General features: G+C 43.4%; 2 protein-coding genes across 17 annotated transcripts in view; one reads left to right on the top strand and one right to left on the bottom strand.

Annotated features, from left to right (window-relative positions):
* mlh1 (mutL homolog 1, colon cancer, nonpolyposis type 2 (E. coli)) overlaps nucleotides 1-4,490 on the top strand; it is an 8,365-nt gene extending 3,875 nt beyond the window's left edge. The window contains exons 13-19 of one of the 2 annotated variants that reach the window (XM_015943877.3): nucleotides 356-495; nucleotides 1,586-1,694; nucleotides 1,779-1,842; nucleotides 1,922-2,086; nucleotides 3,906-3,998; nucleotides 4,077-4,181; nucleotides 4,255-4,490. In XM_015943877.3, coding sequence (XP_015799363.1) covers nucleotides 356-495; nucleotides 1,586-1,694; nucleotides 1,779-1,842; nucleotides 1,922-2,086; nucleotides 3,906-3,998; nucleotides 4,077-4,181; nucleotides 4,255-4,410 — 832 coding nt within the window. In that variant the 3' untranslated portion in view covers nucleotides 4,411-4,490. Of the gene's footprint in view, nucleotides 1-355; nucleotides 496-1,585; nucleotides 1,695-1,778; nucleotides 1,843-1,921; nucleotides 2,087-2,356; nucleotides 2,509-3,905; nucleotides 3,999-4,076; nucleotides 4,182-4,254 lie in introns of those variants that run through there. The other variant, XM_015943879.3, reaches the window with a different exon arrangement.
* A 596-nt stretch (nucleotides 4,491-5,086) lies between these two features.
* lrrfip2 (leucine rich repeat (in FLII) interacting protein 2) overlaps nucleotides 5,087-22,150 on the bottom strand; it is a 39,599-nt gene continuing 22,535 nt past the window's right edge. For 7 of the 15 annotated variants that reach the window (XM_054749857.2, XM_054749858.2, XM_070542165.1 and 4 more), the window contains 9 exons: nucleotides 21,861-22,031; nucleotides 21,691-21,783; nucleotides 19,129-19,221; nucleotides 16,237-16,338; nucleotides 11,968-12,100; nucleotides 6,321-6,491; nucleotides 6,149-6,228; nucleotides 5,970-6,074; nucleotides 5,087-5,889 (listed from right to left, as the gene is read on the bottom strand). In XM_054749857.2, coding sequence (XP_054605832.1) covers nucleotides 5,779-5,889; nucleotides 5,970-6,074; nucleotides 6,149-6,228; nucleotides 6,321-6,491; nucleotides 11,968-12,100; nucleotides 16,237-16,338; nucleotides 19,129-19,221; nucleotides 21,691-21,783; nucleotides 21,861-22,031 — 1,059 coding nt within the window. In that variant the 3' untranslated portion in view covers nucleotides 5,087-5,778. The remainder of the gene's footprint in view (nucleotides 5,890-5,969; nucleotides 6,075-6,148; nucleotides 6,229-6,320; nucleotides 6,492-11,967; nucleotides 12,101-16,236; nucleotides 16,339-19,128; nucleotides 19,222-21,690; nucleotides 21,784-21,860; nucleotides 22,032-22,150) is intronic. The other 8 variants (XM_054749859.2, XM_054749862.2, XM_054749868.2 and 5 more) reach the window with 2 other exon arrangements.

Below are 22,150 nucleotides of genomic sequence, written 5' to 3'. Positions count from 1 at the left end.
TCCCTGACACGTTCAGGTGGAGTCCCAGCTGGTTTAGGAAGAAGTCGGTGTTTATGTGCGCTCAAGCAAGTCCCAACACTGATCTGCAAGTGTGCTGAGTAAGAGAAGCAGGAAGAAGACCCAGAACTAAAGCGAATAAAGTCTTTAGTGGCTTGTTTTGTTCTGCTGGTGGGATTTTTCCTGCTACTTGGTGCTTTTTTGTTGGTTCTTTACATTTGTCAGATAGAGACCTCTTCTGCCCTCTGGTGGCTGAAAGCGTCAGGTCGTCCTGCAGGTGTGTTTACCTTAAACTGCTGTGAGTTATTCCCAGAATGTTCTGAAGGTGTGACACCAGCCGTGTGTTCCTGTGAGGCAGAAAGAGGCCGAGAACAGAGGAGGAGGGACAGAAGGAGGTGGACGAGGAGCTGACGGCGGCAGCCTCGCCTAAACGAAGAGTCATCAAGCTGAACAGCGTCAAAGATCTGAGAGCTGAGATCGCTGAGAACACACACAAAGGTGAAGAGAAGCTATAATCTAATCTGAGATTTCGCACCAGTTCAGGCATCTGATCTTTTCTGCAAACATAAGGGAGGACCTGCACAAACCCATCCCCTCCCCTCTCCTCTCCTCCTGCTGGTTTGACTCTGCTCCAGGGCACGGCTCATTTCCATAACTTGTTTTACACAACTTCAGCTTCTATCACTTCATCTCCTCAGAATAGAATAAAACAAAACACACCATCCTGTTGCCATGGCAACGCGACTCCACTAAACAAACAGTCTGGCGTTCTCGTTTTCCGTAGCTGTACTTCCTCTTTACCCTCTTATAATAATAATAATAATAATACATTTTATTTAAAAGCGCCTTTCAGGACACCCAAGGTCACTTTACACAAAACACGTAATAAAATACAATAAAACAATAATAAAACCCAAAGAAGAAAAAACAAAGAGAGAAACAGTTCAATAAAATCAGAGGTTGTAGGCAGATTTAAACATGTGTTTTGAGTTTTGTTTTGAAAAGGGTAAAACTGTCAATGTTCCTGATGTCTGGGGGGAGTGAGTTCCAGAGTCGAGGAGAGAGCGGCTGAAAGCTCTGCTCCCCATGGTAGCGAGACGGGCAGAAGGAACCGCAAGATGGATGGAAGAAGAAGATCTGAGTGAACGGGATGGGGTGTGAATACTCATAAGGTCTGAGATATATGGAGGAGAGAGGTTGTGGATAGCTTTGAAGGTATGGAGGAGAATTTTGAAGATGGACCTGAATTTAACTGGGAGCCAGTGAAGCTGCTGGAGAACCGGGGTGATGTGGTGAAAGGAAGGGGTTCTGGTGATAATACGGGCTGCTGAATTCTGGACCAGTTGCAGTTTATGAAGGAGTTTGTTGGGGAGACCATATAGAAGTGAATTGCAATAGTCGATACGGGAGGTGACGAGGCTGTGGACGAGAATGGCGGCAGTGTGAGGGGTCAGTGAGGGACGGAGACGGTTAATGGAACGTACATGGAAGTATGCTGACCGAATTAAGTTATTAAGTTATGGGGTGTTCTTTGTTAATCTGCGTAAATTATTCCACATTTCTCATTTTCAACCTTTTCTTTCCCCAGGTCTTCAGGAAGTGTTGCAGAGCCACTCTTTCGTGGGTTGTGTCAATCCGCAGTGGGCTTTAATCCAGCATCACACCAAACTCTACCTGCTCAACGCCACTAAGCTCAGGTCTGAGCTGCAGGAACAAACCAAACAGTCCAGCTCACTTCCTTTACACCTTGTTTCACCTTTTTGTTTCAAACTCTCATCCAGCCAGGAGCTTTTCTACCAAATTCTCATTTACGACTTTGGAAACTTTGGCGTCCTCAGACTATCTGTAAGTAGACTGTGTGTGATTAGAATGGGCTGCACAGCTTTTAACAGTAAATTCATCATGGTTCTTTTGTTGTTGTCAGGAACCAGCTCCTCTTTATGACCTCGTCTTGCTGGCGTTGGACTCGGCGGACAGCGGCTGGACTGAAGAGGACGGCCCCAAGGAAGGCTTAGCTCAGTATATTGTGGATTTTTTGAAGAAAAAGGCTGAAATGCTGGAGGACTACTTTTCTCTGGAGATAGATCAGGTGTGTGAAGTTTTTTGGGGTGATCAACAAGCATCTGGTGTGATTCTGGCAGATATTTGTCCACTCTTCTTCTTTTCAGTGCAGCACAAATTTAGCTTTTAAATATCTGATGGAGCATTTTTGCCATATTGCTTGAAATGCACAGACGGTAACCAATAAATTAAATGTTTTGTTGGGAAAAAAGGGAATAATTTTAATCACCAGGGCAAAACCTCATCCAGTAATAGTGAATGCCCCCCCCCCCCCCCCCCCCGCCTGTTTTTGGTGCAGCTCGACAGGAAGTGAAGCCAGAGCGGGGATTCCTGTGGTCACGGATGGAAGGTTCCGCTCAGTTTGCAAATTTCATTTAAAGAGCAAGTCACCCCCTACCAGAGTATTACTCCACTCCCACTTCCTGTTTTAAAAATGCAACAAATGCTGTTGCCTGGCAGACTTGAGGGCAGAGCCACCGACAAATACACACACACAGACCCACAACGACATTGTGACATCATAATGTGCCAGCTAACGTCCTAGTGTACCTCTTAGCCAATAGCGATGGCAGATTTAAATTTAAATGCAGTGCAGAGTTTTGGCCTAAAGACGGCACAACACTGACAGTTTTAGGCAGAAAATTAAAATTTTAACTAAGATGAGCTAAAGTGCCAAATTGTTGACTGCACATGTCTGCAGCACGATTAGAGACTCGTTTATATAGTTTATCAGCAAAAAAACGTTGATTTTGGGGTAACTTGCTCTTTAAGGAGTTGTTCCACATCTTCTGTTTAGAGTCTGGTTTTGTTCCAGTCGGAAACATTCAGGAGATGGACCTGTTGCCTGCGAACGCAGCCGGTTCGCTGTCAGCTGGCAGAGCTGTAAGTTTGTTGCCATGGCAACGTGTGCGAGTGTGTCGAGAGCCGGCAGACCGGAGAGATTGAGGAGATTCTGGACATGTTCTGGAAGTTTAGATCTGTTGTTCTTGGGTTTTTATGTTCTTCACCATAAAAACACCAGACAATATTAGCTAGCATGCTGTGTAAGTGAAATGCGGTTACGTAGGAGCATCAGTAGAAATTAAGGCAGGAAAGGTGCCAACGGCAGATGGAAAAAAGTTGTGGTTTTGCGCGGGCCACTCCAGCACTTATCCAGTCAGAAACCAGAACCAGTCAAGAATCTGAAGGTAGTCCTCTTTGATTTATTAAACCACTTTGTGCAACACACCACAGCATGATGCTGCCACCATCGTGCTTTACAGTTGCTCTGGTGTTCTTAGGTCTGAAACCCTCACCTCGACTCCTCCAAACTTGATTATGACCAGGGCTGCACGATGATAGGAAAACCTGCGATATGCGATAACAGTGATTAATGTTGCGATGACTATATGACTTGCGATAAATACAAACTTAACTCAAAAAATGACTAAAAAAAATCATAAAAAAGAGGAAAGCAAAAGATCTGAGGAAAGGGAAAAAGAAAATGAACAAGAAAAGGCAATCAGTGGGTCCCGGGAAAAGCAGAATCAGCAGAAAGAGCAGAACTAAGCTAACTCAGGTGTTTGCTAACCATCAAAATTAAGTGCCGTCCACCTCGGGGGCGGGCGTCTAACCTATGAGAACCCACCCAATTGGCCAAATGCGTGAAGAGCTCTATTTGATTTGTTAAAAACACATCATGCTTCCGTTTGATTGACATAATGCGTTATGTAGCAAAGATTTGAGCTGACCATTCATTGCGATATTTATCTGTTCTTTGCGATACACTGATATCGTGATAACAATATATTTGCGATATATTGTGCAGCCCTAATTATGACTAAATTTGACTACTTTGCCCCCAACAGGAAGGAAATCTAACAGGCCTGCCGCTCCTCCTCGACTCATACACTCCCATCATGGAGGGCCTCCCGATGTTCATTCTCCGCCTTGCGACTGAAGTGAGATCCAAGATGGCCTCTATTCTAACTACAGTCTCCGGCACAAAGGTGTAACCTACGGGTTTTTGTTTTCTGCAGGTAAACTGGGATGATGAAAAGGACTGCTTCAGAGACTTCAGCAAGGAGTGCAGCATGTTCTACTCCATCAGGAAGCAGTACATCTTGGATCCAAGCGAGGAACAGGTGGGACTCATCTTCCTGTAATACCTACAACGTGGCTGACCTCTGACCTAATAGGTGGGATTTAATGTTTCAGGGTGCCGAGGGGAATTCTTGGCGCTGGAGAGTCGAACACGTCATCTTTAAGGCGTTTCGAACGCTCTTCAGCCCTCCAAAGATCTTCAGCGAGGATGGAACGGTGCTGCAGATCGCTAACCTCACTGATCTCTACAAAGTTTTTGAAAGATGCTAAAACTGATTAAAACAAACCCAGACATGCTGCTATTTATGTTTGCAACACTTGTTCTGCAAATAAAAACAAAAATATCTTAAGTTTCTTTATCAAAGACAATTTAGTTATTGTGTCCAGAAGATGGCGCCATTCATACAGAAAATACCTCAAGGCTTATTATTTTTAGTTTGGTGACATTTTGTTTCTGCTCAACTCTGAAGGTCCAAACAAGGTGCTGTCAGGTTCTGGTGTGGACTTTAACCTGGTTCTGTTGCTGTGTTTGGGGTCATGGTTCCATTTTCTGACCTGGTTTGGTCCAATCAGCTGTAAGCTTTTAGAAGACTGGTCTTTTAGAGGAGTTCATGGAGGACTCGACAGCAAGGAGCCCAAACCATCAACCCTCCACCTCTGTGCTGAATGCTGGCATCAGCTAGTTGTTTTTCACCGCACGTGGTGCATTATGGGTAAACTTCCCTAAATCGCTCTCCTCCTGTCCACATAATGAAGTCTTCCATATGAGTTTTTTTCTAATTGACCGACCTTTAACCTTTTAGTCAGAGATGTCACTTTTTCACCGTTTCTTGGTCTGACTTTAGTGCAAACTTCGACTCTTGATATTTTAATCACTGATCATTAATATCCAACATGAAGCTCAATGCACCAAATGACACCATGAATGAAAATAAATGCACAAATCTGTAAATCATACATTTATTTTTCAGAAATTCCTTAAATACTTGAAAATTTCAAAGAACCTGCAGCAGACAGTTATTTCTAAATATTTCCATATACCGACTGCACCTTTTTACTTTTACCTTTTTAAATACGTCGTACCGTACCTGCTAAAACAACTGTTTCATCGAGCGGTACAGCCCACCCCCGCCCCTCTTCTCCTAAAGTGAAAAGGCACTTCACTGTGTGAGGGGAAGCTAGGAAGGTGCAGACCCGGAGCAGCAAAAGTGATTTAATAGTATTTAAAAGCATCGTTATACCCATTCATGCAACTTGTCAAAAAGTTACAGCCAAGCACCCCAAGCCAGAGGGAACCCGAGTTCCCTAAAGAACATGATGTAGTACAAAGGTTTGAGTAGTGACTAGAGAAATATCCTCAGGTGTTTCTCCCAAAAATCATTTTAAATTAGTTTGCTTTCTGAGTCAAAAGCCGGCAGCTCCCCAGACAAAACCCAGGTTTATATTCAAAAGACAAAAAAATAAACATTTCCACTTTTCGTTGTCCTCCCTCTGCTACAAGTGTGAAGTGTTTTTTGGTTATCTACACGTCTTGAAGTGTTGCAGCGGAAAACCGAGAGTGCTCCAGATGCAGCGTAGCAGTCAGAGGTGTGTGGTGTGAGTTTAGGGGCTTCTGCAATGACGCGACGCTTCCTGGCCTCACTGTTGGGAAAGAAGAGCATTTCTGTTGGCCTTCATCTTCTCCAGGCGCTTTGTAAGGTGACTATTGGTCATCTCCATCTCCTCCAGCTTATCCAGAGCTGTGCGCAGCTGTGGGTGGGCAGAAGGGCGAGGTCAACGACTCAGTCAGGTGATGCTGAGGAACACCAACCGGGTCGGAGCGTTCTTACCTCTCTCTGAAGCTTCCGCTTGTCTGCTTTAAGTTCGTCTTCTATTTTCTCTGCATTATCAGCTGCTGCCTTGTACCTGGACACTTGGCCTTCAAGTCTGTTAATCTGAATAAAAGCCAACACTACAGCTTAGAAGCTTTTACTTTAACGTGACCCATTAGCAGTAAAAGGTCACTTACATTTTGTTCCATTGTGCCGATTTCCTGTTCTGCTTTTGAAAGCTTAAACTTGTATTCGCTCATTTGTCTGTTGATGTCTCCTACGGAGGAAAACCAACCACTCACGTTGGGAAAAAAAGCCTCCTTATTCTTTGCTGAACACATTTTAAACGAGGACCAGAGGCCGACTTACTCTGCATCTCAATAAAGTGTAGATCTGTACCATTTTCCATCCCCTCCCCATCTGTGTAAGCACCGTCCACCTTCGAGTGTTTCTGTTTCTCCTCCTCCAGCTGGTTTTTCAGCTTCCTGATCTGAGCCAGGAGTTCGTCCTTCTCCTCCGCCAACTTCCTTAGTCGGACATCTACAGTGAAGAAAACAGCAGATGCTGTGTCATAAGATCCAGGTCTCAGCATGCCCGTTATCCAGATTTCTTTACTAACGGAGATAAGATCTTGAGGGACAAAGCTGAGGTGGCGAATGAACTTAATTCATTTTTTGTAAACATAGGACCAAGTTTGGCCAAATCTCTGCAAACACAAACTAATGACGCTGGAAAAATACAAGGAGGGAGCAAAATTTTACAGTCTATGTTTTTAGGGGATGTAAGCGAAAATGAAGTTTTGACGATAGTAAGGAAAAGTAAAAGTAAAACATCCACAGACTGTGACGGGATTGACATGATTGTAAAGAAAACTATTGATTATGTTGTTAAACCATTCACTTATATCTGTCACCCCCAAATTCCACTACCTCCGCTCCGCTCCGGTCCGCCCCCGCCTTCCGCAGCCGCTCGCTTCCAAACTCATTTTTTACTGGTACCCGCTCTACAACGGCTCCGCTCCGGTGCGGAGACCTGAGGTGCGCAAACAAGCATGCGCGGGATTTTCGAGATCTTGCGATACAGTCCGAGCAATAAACGCGGAAGTTAGATCCAAACACCCGTTGTGTGGGAGAAGCATCGAAATGAACCGTTTAATCTGCCCATCATTTGTGTTGAGAGATCAGCAGTGTTTGGATCAACAAAGTGTGACTACTTTGATAGTAGAAACTGTATTTATGGCTTACTTTTGTGCATTTAAACTTCAGCCGCCATTGATAGTTGTTAAAAGTTGTTAAACCTGTGCATATGAAACAAAAAACGCCTTTTGTTTATCGATTTATTGTGAAAAACGGAAGTTGTGCTTGCTCCTTTTCCTGTTGGGCGTTTGTGATTTCTGTCCATTTACTGCGGCCGTGCTCCGGCAGTGGCCGCAGTAGTGGAATTGCTCTGATTGACTACAACGGGACCGATTTTGCTCCGGCGTTCGTGTCGGAGCGGAGCGGAGGTAGTGGAATTTAATTGGTCTGTTCAGAGTGGTACATTTCCAGAAAAAATGAAAACTGCTAAAGGAATTCCAATATTTAAAAATGGTGATAGACATAAGTTTGATAATTATAGACCAATCTCAGTGCTTTCCCAGTTTTCTAAAGTGCTTGAGAAATGGTTTGTTCAGAAACTTGATAACTTTATTGAGAAGGAAAACATCCTGAGTGAGAGTCAGTATGGGTTTCGATTACATAAATCTACATCCCTGGCTTTATCGGAATTAAATGAAGAACTTTCATCAGCAATGGGTTTGTTTATTGATTTAAAAAAGGCATTCAACACAATAGGCCTTCAGCCTTCAGAGAGTACAGACGCTTTTTTCTCAGCTCCCTTATCGGCTTCCCCAAGGCTCTTGTCCTGTCTGCCTACAGAGCACTTCTCTGCATTTCTCCTGAAACCACTACTCTCTTTTTGGAAATATGGACTTAATTAATTGGTCATTCAACGTGATTGACAAAATTTTCTCTACGATGAGAACGGAGAAGGGGGCTCCCACCTGTCCCGAGGGGACATTCGCATCGGGATATGCACTCGATTCTTGGGAGGTCTGGCGAATCGTGTGCCTCTCTCAGCTGTCCATCGAGGACGTGGAAGATTTGTGGATATTCGGCCTGATGATCACTGGATTTCTTCTGATTGGAGTGGGAGGATATCTGGTTTTCTGGAAATTTGGGAAGACGGGAGCGATTGGAGTGCGACCCGTACCCACGGAATGTGCCGCTCGTGCGGTGACCTCACAGACTGGGACGTTACTCGAGGTGAACCGTAAGCTGGACAATGTCCTTGCGGCGTTGCCTGTGTTAGTGCGCAAGATGGATTTGATCTTGGAGAGGGTCGCCGGACGATGCGGGGATGTGGAATGTAAAATTGGCTTCACTGGTGGACATGAATGACCACTTAGAGACTCCAAGACGGAGGGGAAGATTATCTCTGTCTACCCTAAACAAAGTTATGTTTATCCTTATCTGACGCCATAGCAGCCTCTCAAGGCTGCCTCAACACACCCCCACAAAAGGAGGAATGCCGACAGATGCTGTGTCCCGACCTTCACCCTCTCCCTTCAGGCTATATCTGCAGGGACCTCAATGTGCTCTCTGTCCCTTATCTCTCCCTCCCACCTGTTGTTCTGCAGCTGGTCGATGCGCCGCAGTGGCAGCTCCCATTGGAGGCTTCAGGATCCCGCCCACCCCCACCTCCCCATTGGACTCTGATGTTGTACACGCTGGGACGTAATTTTGGGGGGGGGGGGACGGGTGGGACATGTCCCCCCCACTTTTTCAAAAGGCAGTTTTGGTCCCCTGCACTTTTTTCCGTCCAAAAACAATATTACGCTCCATTAAATGGATTTGGTTGAGCACTAGGACCGAAACGGAAACCGGTTTCCTATTAGACCCACCCAAAAGCTAATCTATTGGCTCTGCTGATACTTGCTAACGTATTATTGGCTGTTGCTGCTGTCACTCAAGTTGTAAACAGTCAGAACGTGCTCACGTTGTTTTGCTAGTTTGGAGCCGCTAGGGAACACCGGTACTGAGTCACATCGTCAACTAGACGCTGTGTAATATCAGAGCTCAGCTCAGCTTCCATTACATAACATTTGAATAAGTGTTCATTTGTGAGTCTTTGGTAGTTAGGCACAGCCAGGAGGCAGCATGTCAAGAAAACGAAAAGTGGATATAAGAGACTTCTTTCAAAGTCAAAACGTAAGTTGGAACATGTGACACCCCTGCATTAAGCTCAGACTCACCTCCTCCTTCACAAACATACTCAAAACTAACTTTTACAAACTCATCTCCTCCACATAACTGACTCGTCAGACACAATTTATTCGTATTATTATAATAATTATTTTTTTATTATTACTATTATCATCATAATTATTATTACTACTAGTAGTAGAAGTGTAACTTCAAAACTTTTATCATTTAACTTTATTGTAAACGTATCTATTGCAATGTATATTTTCACATTAAAAAGCTCTGAAAAATGAACAGTATCATCATCGTCAACAGATTTTTTAAGCTTAATGTCAAAGATGTACACTTTTCATTAGATTTATCTTACTTTTTCCATTTATTTTTTGTGTGTTGAAATGCAACAACTGTTTAAACACTTTTAAGGGAAAAACATATTTAATATGTTTTTATACACTCAAATGTTAGGGTGATGATCATGTGTAAAACATTAGTTCAGCATGTCCTCTAACACAGCAAATGAACAAACGGCCAGATCTCAGGAGGGACCGTTTATGTATAAATAATTTTTATACTTTTGACTAGGCCTGGGAAAGTAACACATTTTGCTGGACGATATTTTGTCCAACAAATTGTTGATGATAAAAGATGTCATTGTCAACATTATCTAGACCAAAATAACCACTAATATAATGTTAATATATCATAATAATGCAAGTACACCCTTTAAAATGCAACAAAGAAACCTTCATTTAACATTGAAATGTCCAGAACCAGAACTTCTAAATGAATAAAAATAACAAACAAAAATTAAATAAAAAAGGAATCTCACTCCCTGTTAGAAAATGTTGCACCAAAAACAATAAAAAAGACCCAAAACAATAAATACAATGACCTATCCATTGTCAACAGCCAAAACTGCACTTCAATAATGATAATGAATAAAAATAATAATAGAGTTGTACATTTTTTAACTCTGATATATATATATATATATATATATTGAGGATGGAAAAATTATTGAGATGGGCACGTGACGTGTCAAGGGGTCTTTACATAACACCCCCCACCCCAAATCCGCACAAGCCTGCTGTGTCCCCCCCACTTCTGAAATCAAAATTTCGTCCCTGTGTACACGTGCTGTCTGTGCTTCCATGTCGGGTGTTTTTTTGCATTGGAGTGCTACACCCTGCTGGTGTAACCCTGTTAATGCCTTTTTTTCCCCTCCCTGAACTTTCCTCATGTAACACCCTTTTCATCTAACTATTAAGGTAGCGCGACTCATGTTGCGAATGACCGCAGTCACCAATTCTTGTTATGTGTCTTACCCACGTATGTCTGATCTTTGAATTGTGTGTGCTGAAACTGAATTTCATTTCTCTGTATGTCCTGCACATGTGGAGAATATGACAATAAATGACTCTTGACTCTTGAGATCATAGTATTTTACTCTCCAAGCTGAGGGATTATGGGATACGTGGAATCGCCCATGACTGGTTAAGTAGTTTGTACAGTTAGATGATGAAATTTCAGATACACTAGAGAATACACACGGTGTCCCACAGGGGTCAGTGTTGGGCCCTAAGCTTTTTATTCTATATATAAATGACATTTGTGATGTGTCCAAAGTATTACAATTCATATTGTTTGCTGATGACACGAAAATATTTTGTTCTGGAAATGATTTAGAAATTATTATTCAAAATATGGTTTGTGAAATGTCTAAACTTAAGAAGTGGTTTAATGACAATAAATTATTTCTCAATTGGAATAAAACAAAATTCATGGTTTTTGGTAACAGAAAAACTAACGATTTAGTTACGTTGGCTTTTGATGGTTTTTTAATTGATAGAGTAAATGAAGTCAGATTCTTAGGGGTTCTCTTGGACCATAAACTTACTTGGAAATCCCATATAAAATATATAAAACAAAAAATATCCAAAAGTATTGGAATTTTAAACAAAGTCAAAGGTTTTCTAGAAATTTCAACGCTTCAGACATTATATTATTCATTTATCTTACCATAGTTAACTTATTGTACTGAGGTTTGGGGCAATACGTATAAAACAAACACTAATCCTTTGTTTCTGTTACAGAAGAAAGTTCTGCGAATTCTACATAAAGCAAATCCGAGAGAACATACTAACAAATATTTTATTCTATCTAAAATTATGAAATTCAAAGACTTCGCTAACTTGAAAATTTTGGAAATTATGTTTAAGGCTAGAAATAATTTACTGCCAACTAATCTACAAAGGTTCTTTGTTTTGATCCCAAAAAATGATAAAGAGTAGAAAGAAACCAGAGTTTAAAAGGATATTTGTTCGTACTACATTAAAGCAAATGTGTATTCCAATATATGGTGTGAAATTATGGAATAACCTGGATGATGAATAAAAAAAAATGTACAACTACTGATCAATTCAAAAAAATGTATAAAGATAAAATGCTAAAATGGTATGATTTCGTGAGTTGACGATGGAGGATTAATGTTTTAGTAGTGATATTATTTGTGGAAGTAAGAGGGCGGTTTATTTTTTGTGTACAAGGCTATTTTGTACTTTTTGTTATTTTCTTGTCTTAGTTAAAGGGGGTAGGTCATGTAAGATTTTTTCTTCTTCCTTCCCTATTTCACTCGAATGCTTATATTCTGATTTGAAGTTTGTATATTTAAACTTTGAATGAAATAAATTATTATTGAATTGAATTGAATTGCTCATCACTAAAAAAAGGTGTAAAAGAAGATTCTCAGAGAGAAGCTGCACGGTCCCACTCACCTAGAGGACCCTCTCCTGCAGACTCTAGCACCTGGGCGGCCTCCTGGGAGACCAGAGTGATCCCTGGGGAAAGCGGCTCATGGCTGACGTCTCCGTTAGGAGTGCCGTCTGGGATGATGACTAACCCGTGTTTCTGAAGAGAAGAAAAAAGGTAGATTACTCAGTCTGGGAAAAGAGGAACAAAACTACTGGTGTTTCCTAAACGTTTCAGCTTCTATCCACAAAAAAAGAAACCAACTAAAGGTCAGAGTAGAAACAGCTTAAAGCTGGGAAGAAGCTTTTTACGTTACTTATAGAGAAAATGACTTAAAGGCTGAATATGAAACTATTTAAAGAGCAAGTTGCCCCCAGATCAACTTTTTTTCTGATAAACTATATAAATGCGTGTCTAATCGTGCTGCAGACACATGTAGTCACTAGTTTTGCATTTCAGTGCATTTTAGTTAAAATTTTAATTTTCTGCCTAAAACTAACAGTGTTGTGCCGTTGTCAGGTAAAAACTGCACTGCATTTGAATTTAAATCTGCCATCCCTATTGGCTAAGACGTACCCTAGAATGTTAGCTGGTACCATATGATGTCACAATGTCATTGTGAGCCTGTGTGTGTGTATTTGTTAGCGGCTCCGCCCTCTCGGTAGGGTTGAGCATCGATTGGAACCGGTTCCAACTGTTCATTTTTCCCAGAATCCTTCAAAGTTTTTTATTTCGATTCCTAGAATGCCGACCGGAAGAGGAATCCGCGGCCGATCTCCGTGAAAAATAAACGTGATCTGCAAAATGTGATCAATGCTTTTCAGAGCTGATCCCACCAGCTGTCTGTGTGTGTGCAGCACCGAGTCTCCCCTCCCCCCACCCAGATATAAACAAACACGTCTGCCGAACTTTTACTCCGTAATGTAAACTTTAACTCCTGCAGAGGAAACTTGTTAAATACGTCAACACGGTGGATTTAATGAACAAACTCTAGACTGTGTGAGGTGAGTTTGTCTCAGAAATAAAAACGCACATGGAGCGTCAGCAGTCAGACGCAGCCAGCTACATCTAAGTTTCACTTCCTGTTGTGACTGAATGCTGCTGCAGCATGGAGGTGTAGTTCTCAGTCATCCTGGACATGACCATCCTGAGAGTTTTAGCTGAAAACAGCTGGACGTTTCAGGATATGTTGGAGACATTTAGCCTCTCATCCCAGAGGCTTCTGAGAATCGGGAGAATTGGAATCGGGAATCGATAGGAACCGGAATCGAAACGAGGAATCGGAATCGTTCAAAATCAAATGATGCCCAACCCGACCTCTCGGTTTGCTAGGCAACAGCATTTGTTGCATTTTTCAAACAGGAAGTAGGAGTGGAGTAATACTCTGGTAGGGGGTCAGTTGCTCTTTAAAGAGCCAGTCACCCCTTACAAGAAGCGTACTTCACTCCCACTTCATGTTTGAAAAATGCAACAAATGCTGTTGCCTAGCAGACCGAGAGGGTGGAGCCACTAACAAATACACACACTCATGACATTGTGACATCATAATGTACCAGTTTACATCATAGCATACCTCTTAGCCAATAGCGGTGGCAGATTTAAATTCAAATGCAGTGCAGAGTTTTACCTGACAACGGCACAACACTGACAGTTTCAGGCAGAAAATTTAAATTTTTACTAAAATGCACTAAAGTGCAAAACTATTGACTACACGTGTCTACAACACGATTAGACAAGCATTTATATAGTTTATCAGGAAAAATAATTTATTTGGGGGTGACTTGCTCTTTAAGAAGAAGCTATATATTTATTTAAAGTGACAGTGTGTAGTTTCCAAATAAAAAAATTCACGTATCGGCAGCAAACCTGGCATCCCGATGGATGGAAACCTTTTCTATTGTTGCACCTACACCCTCCACATACTAGATGTCGCTTTGGTGCTCCTGTTTCATATCCTTCGTTTAACTTCTAAAGATCATCTCAAGAGTCCCAGATTTGTGTCTGGTGACCCACAATGAGGTCACGACCCAAAGCTTGGGGACCACTGCTCTACTAAACAAACATCTTTATGAGATGAGGCCATAAATGTAATAAAACTAATATATTAGAGATTTTGTTATAACCTAATATTATTGAGCAGACGTTTGGTAAAATGTTTGGAGTCAACAGGAAATCACTTCTAAGCTCTCGTTCCTCATGGTATCTTAAAAGTTTGTTCCAACTGTGTAAACAACAAATCAGCCGTCAGAGCCAACCTGTTTAAAAATAAAAATAAAAAGTGAATGAAATAAATATGGTTTCAGGATGGACTTTAGTTGATTGATGCCGTCACCAAATGGTGATTTAATTTGGTCTTTGCATTTCCGTCTATAAGCTGGGAAACTGATGACCGTCATCGTCATCTTCCTCCGCTTATCCGGGTCGCGGGGGCAGCATCCCAACTAGGGAGCTCCAGACCGTCCTCTCCCCAGCCACCTCCACCAGGTCCTCCGGCAGGACCCCAAGGCGTTCCTGGACCAGATTGGAGATGTAACCTCTCCAACATGTCCTGGGTCGACCCGGGGGCCTCCTGCCGGCAGGACATGCCCGAAACACCTCTCCAGGGAAGCGTCCAGGAGGCATCCTGACCAGATGCCCAAACCACCTCAACTGACTCCTTTTGACCCGGAGGAGCAGCGGTTCTACTCCGAGTCCCTCCCGAATGTCCGAGCTCCTCACCCTATCTCTAAGGCTGAGCCCGGCCACCCTACGGAGGAAACTCATTTCGGCCGCTTGTATCCGCGATCTCGTTCTTTCGTTCATTACCCAAAGCTCATGACCATAGGTGAGGATTGGGACGTAGATCGACCGGTAAATCGAGATCCTGGCTTTCTGGCTCAGCTCCCTCTTCACCACGACAGATCGGCTCAGCGTCCGCATCACTGCAGACGCCGAACCAATCCGCCTGTCGATCTCCCGATCCCTCCTACCCTCACTCGTGAACAAGACCCCGAGATACTTAAACTCCTCCACTTGAGGTAGGAACTCTCCCGACCCGGAGTTGGCAAGCCAGCCTTCTCCGGTGGAGAACCATGGTCTCAGATTTAGAGGTGCTGATCCTCATCCCAGCCGCTTCACACTCGGCCGCGAACCTACCCAGAAAGAGCTGAAGGTCAGAGCTGGTTGAAGCTAGGAGGACCACATCATCCGCAAAAAGCAGAGATGAAATTCTCCTGCCACCAAACTCGACACACTCCACACCACGGCTGCGCCTAGAAATTCTGTCCATAAAGGTAATGAACAGAACCGGTGACAAAGGGCAGCCCTGGCGGAGTTCAACCCTCACCGGGAACAGGTCCGACTTACTATCGGCTATGTGGACCAAACTCACGCTCCTCTGGTGAAGGGACTGAATGGCCCTCAACAAAAGGCCACCCACCCCATACTCCTGGAGCATCCCCCACAGGGTGCCCCTGGGGACACGGTCATAAGCCTTCTCCAAATCCACAAAGCACATGTGGATTGGTTGGGCAAACTCCCATGCCCCCTCCATCACCCTTGCAAGGGTATAGAGCTGGTCCACAGTTCCACGGCCAGGACGAAAACCACATTGCTCCTCCTCGATCTGAGATTCAACTATTGATCTGACCCTCCTCTCCAGTACCTTGGCGTAGACCTTTCCAGGGAGGCTGAGGAGTGTGATCCCCCTATAGTTGGAACACACCCTCAGGTCACCCTTCTTAAAGATGGGGACCACCACCCCGGTCTGCCACTCCACAGGAACTGCCCCCGATGACCACGCAATGTTGCAGAGACGTGTCAACCACGACAGCCCTACAACATCCATAGCCTTGAGAACTGTGATGATTTCACGTTAAATTCACACATTTTAAACTCGAGGACAGTTAGAGGCTTGTGGAAATGAATCCTGTTGGACAGCCAACAAAATAATGTGATCTATTCCGTAAAAAATCAACAGAAAATATCAAAAATATTTGTTTTAGGTCGTGTCCCAAAATCCTTTGTTGTATATTTTGAACATGTTTCCAGAAAAGCACCTGACCTGTTCTGGTGAACGAACAATAGTGTGAGCGAACGAACAAACAATATTGTTATGTGTTTATGACTAGGGAATGTTACCATGGCAACATCTATGAACAGTGACATTGCTATGTAGCTCATTTCTAGTGAAACAAGTTGCAGCTAACCAGCTAAACAGAGAAAAACAAAAGCAACAAATAAGGGAAAACACAGAAAATGGAGGATTACGTTTCATCCAGTCGTTTCCCGTAACCTCTCGGGCTCAGTGGACCTACCTCTCCTGCTTTAGACTTCCCCTTGATGTCAGCGAGCTCATCCCTGAGCTCATCCCTCTCATTCCTAATGCAATCAAAGTATTCTTTCTGCCTCTCTAGGGCCTGGCTCACATGAGAGAAGACAAGAAAGGGGAGAGATTGGAGAGAATACGGACAGACATGCAACACCACAAGCCCACCACATGTCTCGTGTGCAAACGTGCACAAAGCACCTGGAGCCGGCCACAAGGAGGATGGAGACAGATGACATGCGCGTTGTGATGTTAAAGGGTGAAGTTAGGAGGAGCAGTAGAGCACACGGACAGCTAGTTTTAGGAGGGTTTAGTACTTAAAACAAACCACAACAACAAATACACACCTGACATCCTCATTAAAGAGTTCTTGGGTCATTTTCAGGTGTTTGAGTCAAAGTTGTAAACGATGATCATACCTGCTGTAGATAATGTTCTGAACAGCCTCTAAGAGGAGTTTAGATCCCAGAGGACTGATAGGCTAATGGCTAGTTTTAGCACAACTTAGACCAGGGGTCACCAACACCATCCTGGACATGTTAGCTGTTTCTTTGCTCCTACACACCCGATTGAAATGAATACGTAATTAACAGGCTAGTTCAAAGTTAAACATGGTAAGGGGAAGAATAAATTACTCCAGTAAGTTGTGGTCAAGCAGGAAACAGAAACCTAGCAGGATGGTAGCCCCTCGAGGACTGGAGTTGGTGACACCTGACTTAGACCACACCTTTGCATTGCCGTCAAACATGGATGTAATTTTCACTTTAGAAGTGGGGGGGACACAAGGGGGGGGGGGGGGGGTTATCTTTACAGTATGCTCTAATGGGAAACAGGCTTCAACACAAACAGTTGTTTTCCGCTTGGTCCTAGAGCTCAATCAGTGTCAATTTAATATAGCGTAATATTGTTTTTGGATGGTAAAAAGTGCAGGGGTCAAAACTTGACTTTGAAAAAAGTGGGGGGGGACATGTCCTCCCTGTCCCCCCCCAAAATTACGTCCATGCCGTCAAATTTATTTACACCAAAGATCAGCCCAGGTCCAATTTAATCAACCTGCAGCCATTGAAATCAACTCAACCCGGTACCCGTGGTTTTGTCCCGATCTCGCAACCTGAAACCCAGAATCAAACACAATACATGCAATTTTCGTTTTCTGCCACACGTCCAACTTCCCCCTCACTAGAAGGGCTGTCCACAATATGGACTCACCTCTGTCCAGTTTTGCTTTTATGTCCATTTAAAAGTTTTTTGCTAGCTAACATCCGTTTTAATTATTTTAGCTTCTTCTTTGAAATTAAACTCACCAAACCTAATGGGTGGAGCTTCACACACAGATTGGGATTATTTTAATTACAATAGTACTAAAATACGTTAAATTATGTAAATATGTTTTCTCACCTGTAACCCGCCCACATTAATGATCAACTTTACTCATATTTCTTATACATCTGCAGTGGTCTCTAGTAGGAATTAAAATGAACGCCTTGTAAGTCATTCTCCGTGGAAACAAAGCTCAGATGCTCCTGTCTGAAGATACAGAAGTCAGCTGGAGGAGAAAATGGCAAAAGACGGCAGGATCTGGAGTCTTATTTCCTGATATTTGGACGTCTCTCCTCTGATTGGCTAACAGCAACGCGACTCTACCGCTGACTCCGTTTGCTCTGCAACGTTGAAGTTTTATCTCCATAAATAACACAAGCCTGGAGGAGTTCTGCTATGTGGTGGAGTTGCTATGCTAACAGTTAGCTTCTACTAGCAGAGACATTCTCTATGGTTTCCTGGACGCTGAACCAACAACAGCCTTCCCCGTCGTGAGCCAACATGGGCGAGTCCATGAATGTTAGTGACAGTGTGACGTAGATCTGTCAGGATTTTCTAATCCTAGAGTTTCACCGTCTGTTTTCTATCAGAAGCTAATGCAGGAGATAGGTGTAGGAGACCATTTTCATGTTCAGCCTGCATGTAAAACCCAGAATGATTGATCTATTTTCAAAAATAATAAGTAATAATAAATAATAAGTTTCTCAGTGAACCTGGTTTTTAAGCCAACCTCATGGGTGGGGCTTCACAGATAGGTTGGGATTTTTAAAATCAGAATATTACTAAAAACATTCGATTAAATTTACAAACATATAATAAAAATTTGGATAAAAATGAGAATTTTAGATTAATAAAAGAAGAAGGTAATCACTACTGACAAAAACAGAATTGGTGTAAAGAGCAGCAAGAAGAGAAGTTAGTGAGGAAGAATCAACAGAAAGGTCACAGAAACGAAGCCAAATGTGGCAGTTCTGATGGATCAGACAGTCGAGCGTGGGGGGATTATTTTAATAATTCTGCCAGAATAACAATGCAGTGTTTATAAATTTATATTTATCCTCAAATCCAAGGGTGAAATAAAAATACCCATCAGATAAATCAGGTCTCAAATATGCATCAATCCGTTTTAGTCAGGCTGGCCGTTAGCCTATCAGTCCAGTAGGATGTAAACTCTTTACACAGAGGCCATTTAGGAAGCCATCTACGATGGCAGATGTGGTAAATGTTTACATCTTTTACACAAACACATTTCATAACACGCATCTATGGGAGATAACCTCTAGACGACACAGGTTCAAACACACACAGGTGGAACATGCATGCCATGCTAGAGTGTATAAATGAAAAAGTGATTTTTTTTCCTCAGTTAGCCGTTGTTTCTGGGTCCAAAATCTTATTGTGACATGCAAAAGCGCCAAACTGTGCATGTGACCGGGTCAGATCATGTACCAAGACCTAAAGGGTCTGCATCATGCACAGACAGCACGAGAGGCAAGGAGCCTCAACCGGCTCAGCTCAACCTCTCGGATTCTGTCGGAGCACTGGCACTGGGGCCTCCTACCCCAATCTTTTTGTCCTTCCAGTTTATCGTTTCCTGGAGATCAAACACCTCTCTGGTGAGAGCATCTAATTTAGCCTGCGTTTGCTGGCTCTCCTGGGGCGGCATGGAGCGAGAGGACAGCAAAGGACAAGAACACAAAAGGGAACAATTGAATGGAGCTGAGAACAGAAGTGAAAAATGCCAGTAAATGCATGTGCACGAGCAGGTGAACCAGGTGAGAAGAGACTGAAAGAGCAGAGAGAGGAACAAATGATCATACAGAGAAACAAAAACACACCGACATAAAAAGTTAGGCACCCAGATGGATCAGGAACAATGAACTGTCCTTCAACGACGACAGAACCAGTACCAGTAGTGCGTGGAAACCTCAGGATACCTGGCATGCTGACGCTGAAGGTCTATCAGATAAGTGAGCTAAGAGACACAGGGACGACACTGAAGTTCTCATCCTTTTCACAGAAAGATCCTCACCTCAACTACAATGGAAGGACTGATCTTCTCAATCCTAATTTTTCTTCTCCGTCTTCAGGAACAGTGATGATTCAGAAACTATATTAATCTGATTCATCCCTTCGCTAAACCCAGCTGTTCCTGCTCTGGTGCTAATGGTGAACTCACGCTGACTGGTGCAAGCACCCGCTGCCTTAAGGGAGTCATTTTTTATTTAATTACATCTGCCGTGGTCTCTAGTATGAACAATTACATCGCGAGTCATTTTCAGTGGGAAAAAAAACCCTGGCGCTCCTGCTTCAGGGGGTAGAATTTAGTAGAAAGCGACAGGATTAGGAGTCTTGCTCATCAATACTCGTGATCTGCAAACATCTCGCCTCTGATTGGCGACTTTTCTGTTGCCTTTGTTTGCTCTCCTTTCTTGGGAAAAAAAAATGCAACGCTGACGTTTTATCTCCACAAATAACACGTGCCTGAACTTGTTCCGCCATGTTGTGGGATAGCTAATGCTACCTTTACTAGCTGAGACACGTTCTGCCCTTCCTGTAGGCGGTCCCGAATCAAGGTGGGCGGGGCCATGAACACCAATTTTCCCGTGTCAAAGAATAGACCGACTTTTTCCTGACTCAGTGCTTTTCCCGTCCATTTCCTTTCTGCAGCTAATGTCGGCGACGGGGGTTGGAGAAAATGTTCATGTTCAGCATTATATGGAGCTCAGAGTGACTGATCGTATTAAAAAAGTATACACGGTTTCCATGGTAACAAGACCTTTAATTATCGAGCCACTGCAACATCCGTGACAGACGGTTGCAGGATAGTGTCCTCTAACGTGTTTATGAGACATCCTGTGTGTCTGCTGACCTTCACTCACTGTTGGACAGCGTGCTGACTGCCTGATAACACCGTCACCCCCCCCCACCAGTGCCCGTTCTGAACATGCCAGCTCCATGCTATTTATGCACCCGTCACTGTTCTGCATGTGAACCACATCACATCCACGTCAATCCTTCAGGATGCCTAAATTATTTTGTCAGTGAAGTAAAAATGTGGGAGAACGCAGAGGAAGGACAGCAAATCCTTATCAAATTCCTGCAGAACAGCGGCACCGACACTTTTAAAGAGCAAGTCACCCCCTACCAGAGTCTAACTCCACTCTCACTTCATGTTTGAAAAATGCAACAAATGCTGTTGCCTGGCAGACCGAGAGGGCGGAAGTGCTAACAAATACACACACACACGGGCTCACGACAGCATTGTGACATCATAATGTACCAGTTTACATCATAGCATACCTCTTAGCCAATGGCGGTGGCAGATTTAAATGAAAATACAGTGCAGAGTTTTTACCTGACAACGGCACAACACTGACAGTTTTAGGCAGAATATTTAAATTTTAACTAAGATGCACTGAAGCGCCAAATTATTGACGACACGTGTCTGCAGCACGATTAGACACTCGTTTATTTAGGCCCTGTCCACACGTAGCCGGGGATCTGCCAAAACGTAGATATTTTTCTACGTTTCGGCCTGTCATCCACACGAAAACGGAGTTTTTTCACACGAAAACGGATCTTTTTAAAAACTCCGGCCAAAGTGAAGATCTGCGTTTTCTCCGTTTTGGGTGTCTGCGTGTGGACGGACAAAACCGGAGTTTTAAGGTCCGCAACGTCACTTTCCGCGACTAAAAATGCTGACATCACGTGTGCGACCTGTGTTTGCACTAGCCGACAGCATGGATGCCCTCAGAGCTGCGCTCGCTTTATCAACTGTCCAAGCGCTTTCTGCTTGTTTGTTTTTGCAAGCGGAATTACTGCTCCTTGCGGAAGACCACAGACGAAGGACGAGGTTAAGCACGGGGGAAGTACTGCCGCCTACAGGTCTGGCATGTCCTTAACAACGTATTTATCCGGGTACGCGTGGACAGTTTGTTTTTTAAAACGCGGTGGTGTGGATGCACGTTTTTGGAGGGGCGGATATTCGTTTTTAAAAACCCCGGCTACGTGTGGACTAGGCCTTAGTTTATCAGCAAAAAAAAAGTTGATTTGGGGGTGACTTGCTCTTTAAAAGTGTTGAGAGTACAGCGCCCGGATGAGGTCACACTCGCAGCCGTACCTCTATAAGCTCATCTCTCTGTCGGAGTCCCTCTTTAAGTTCTTCTTGTTTATGCTGCAGCACTGAGCACGTGTGTTTTTGTCTTTCTAGTTCCTGAAAAGGACAAAAACAGAACATTTTAGTCTCACACCTCTTCCAAATCAATATTTTGATACTTCAGAGTGAGCTACCTTTGACTTTTCTTCCAGCTCCCTCCTCATCTCTGCCGTTTGCTCCTCCATCTCCTCGATGACGTCCTTCAGAGTGTCCACCTGATAAATGAGGTTGGCTTTGTCGTTGTCCAGCTGTGCGTTCGATACCATGGCTTTCTTATACTTCTCCTCAACCTCGGCGAGCGACTCCTGTTAGAGGTGTGAACGTGTTCGTGAGAACAACGTGAGCTGTGTGAAAACAGCTCACCTCCATGCAACAGGTGGCCTGCTACACGGGGCTTAAAGACCAACATCTTATCCAGTGTAAC

The sequence above is a fragment of the Nothobranchius furzeri genome, chromosome 12, assembly GCF_043380555.1.
Source record: "Nothobranchius furzeri strain GRZ-AD chromosome 12, NfurGRZ-RIMD1, whole genome shotgun sequence".
Taxonomy (NCBI): domain Eukaryota; kingdom Metazoa; phylum Chordata; class Actinopteri; order Cyprinodontiformes; family Nothobranchiidae; genus Nothobranchius; species Nothobranchius furzeri.
This window is presented reverse-complemented; position numbering and strand designations above follow the sequence as displayed.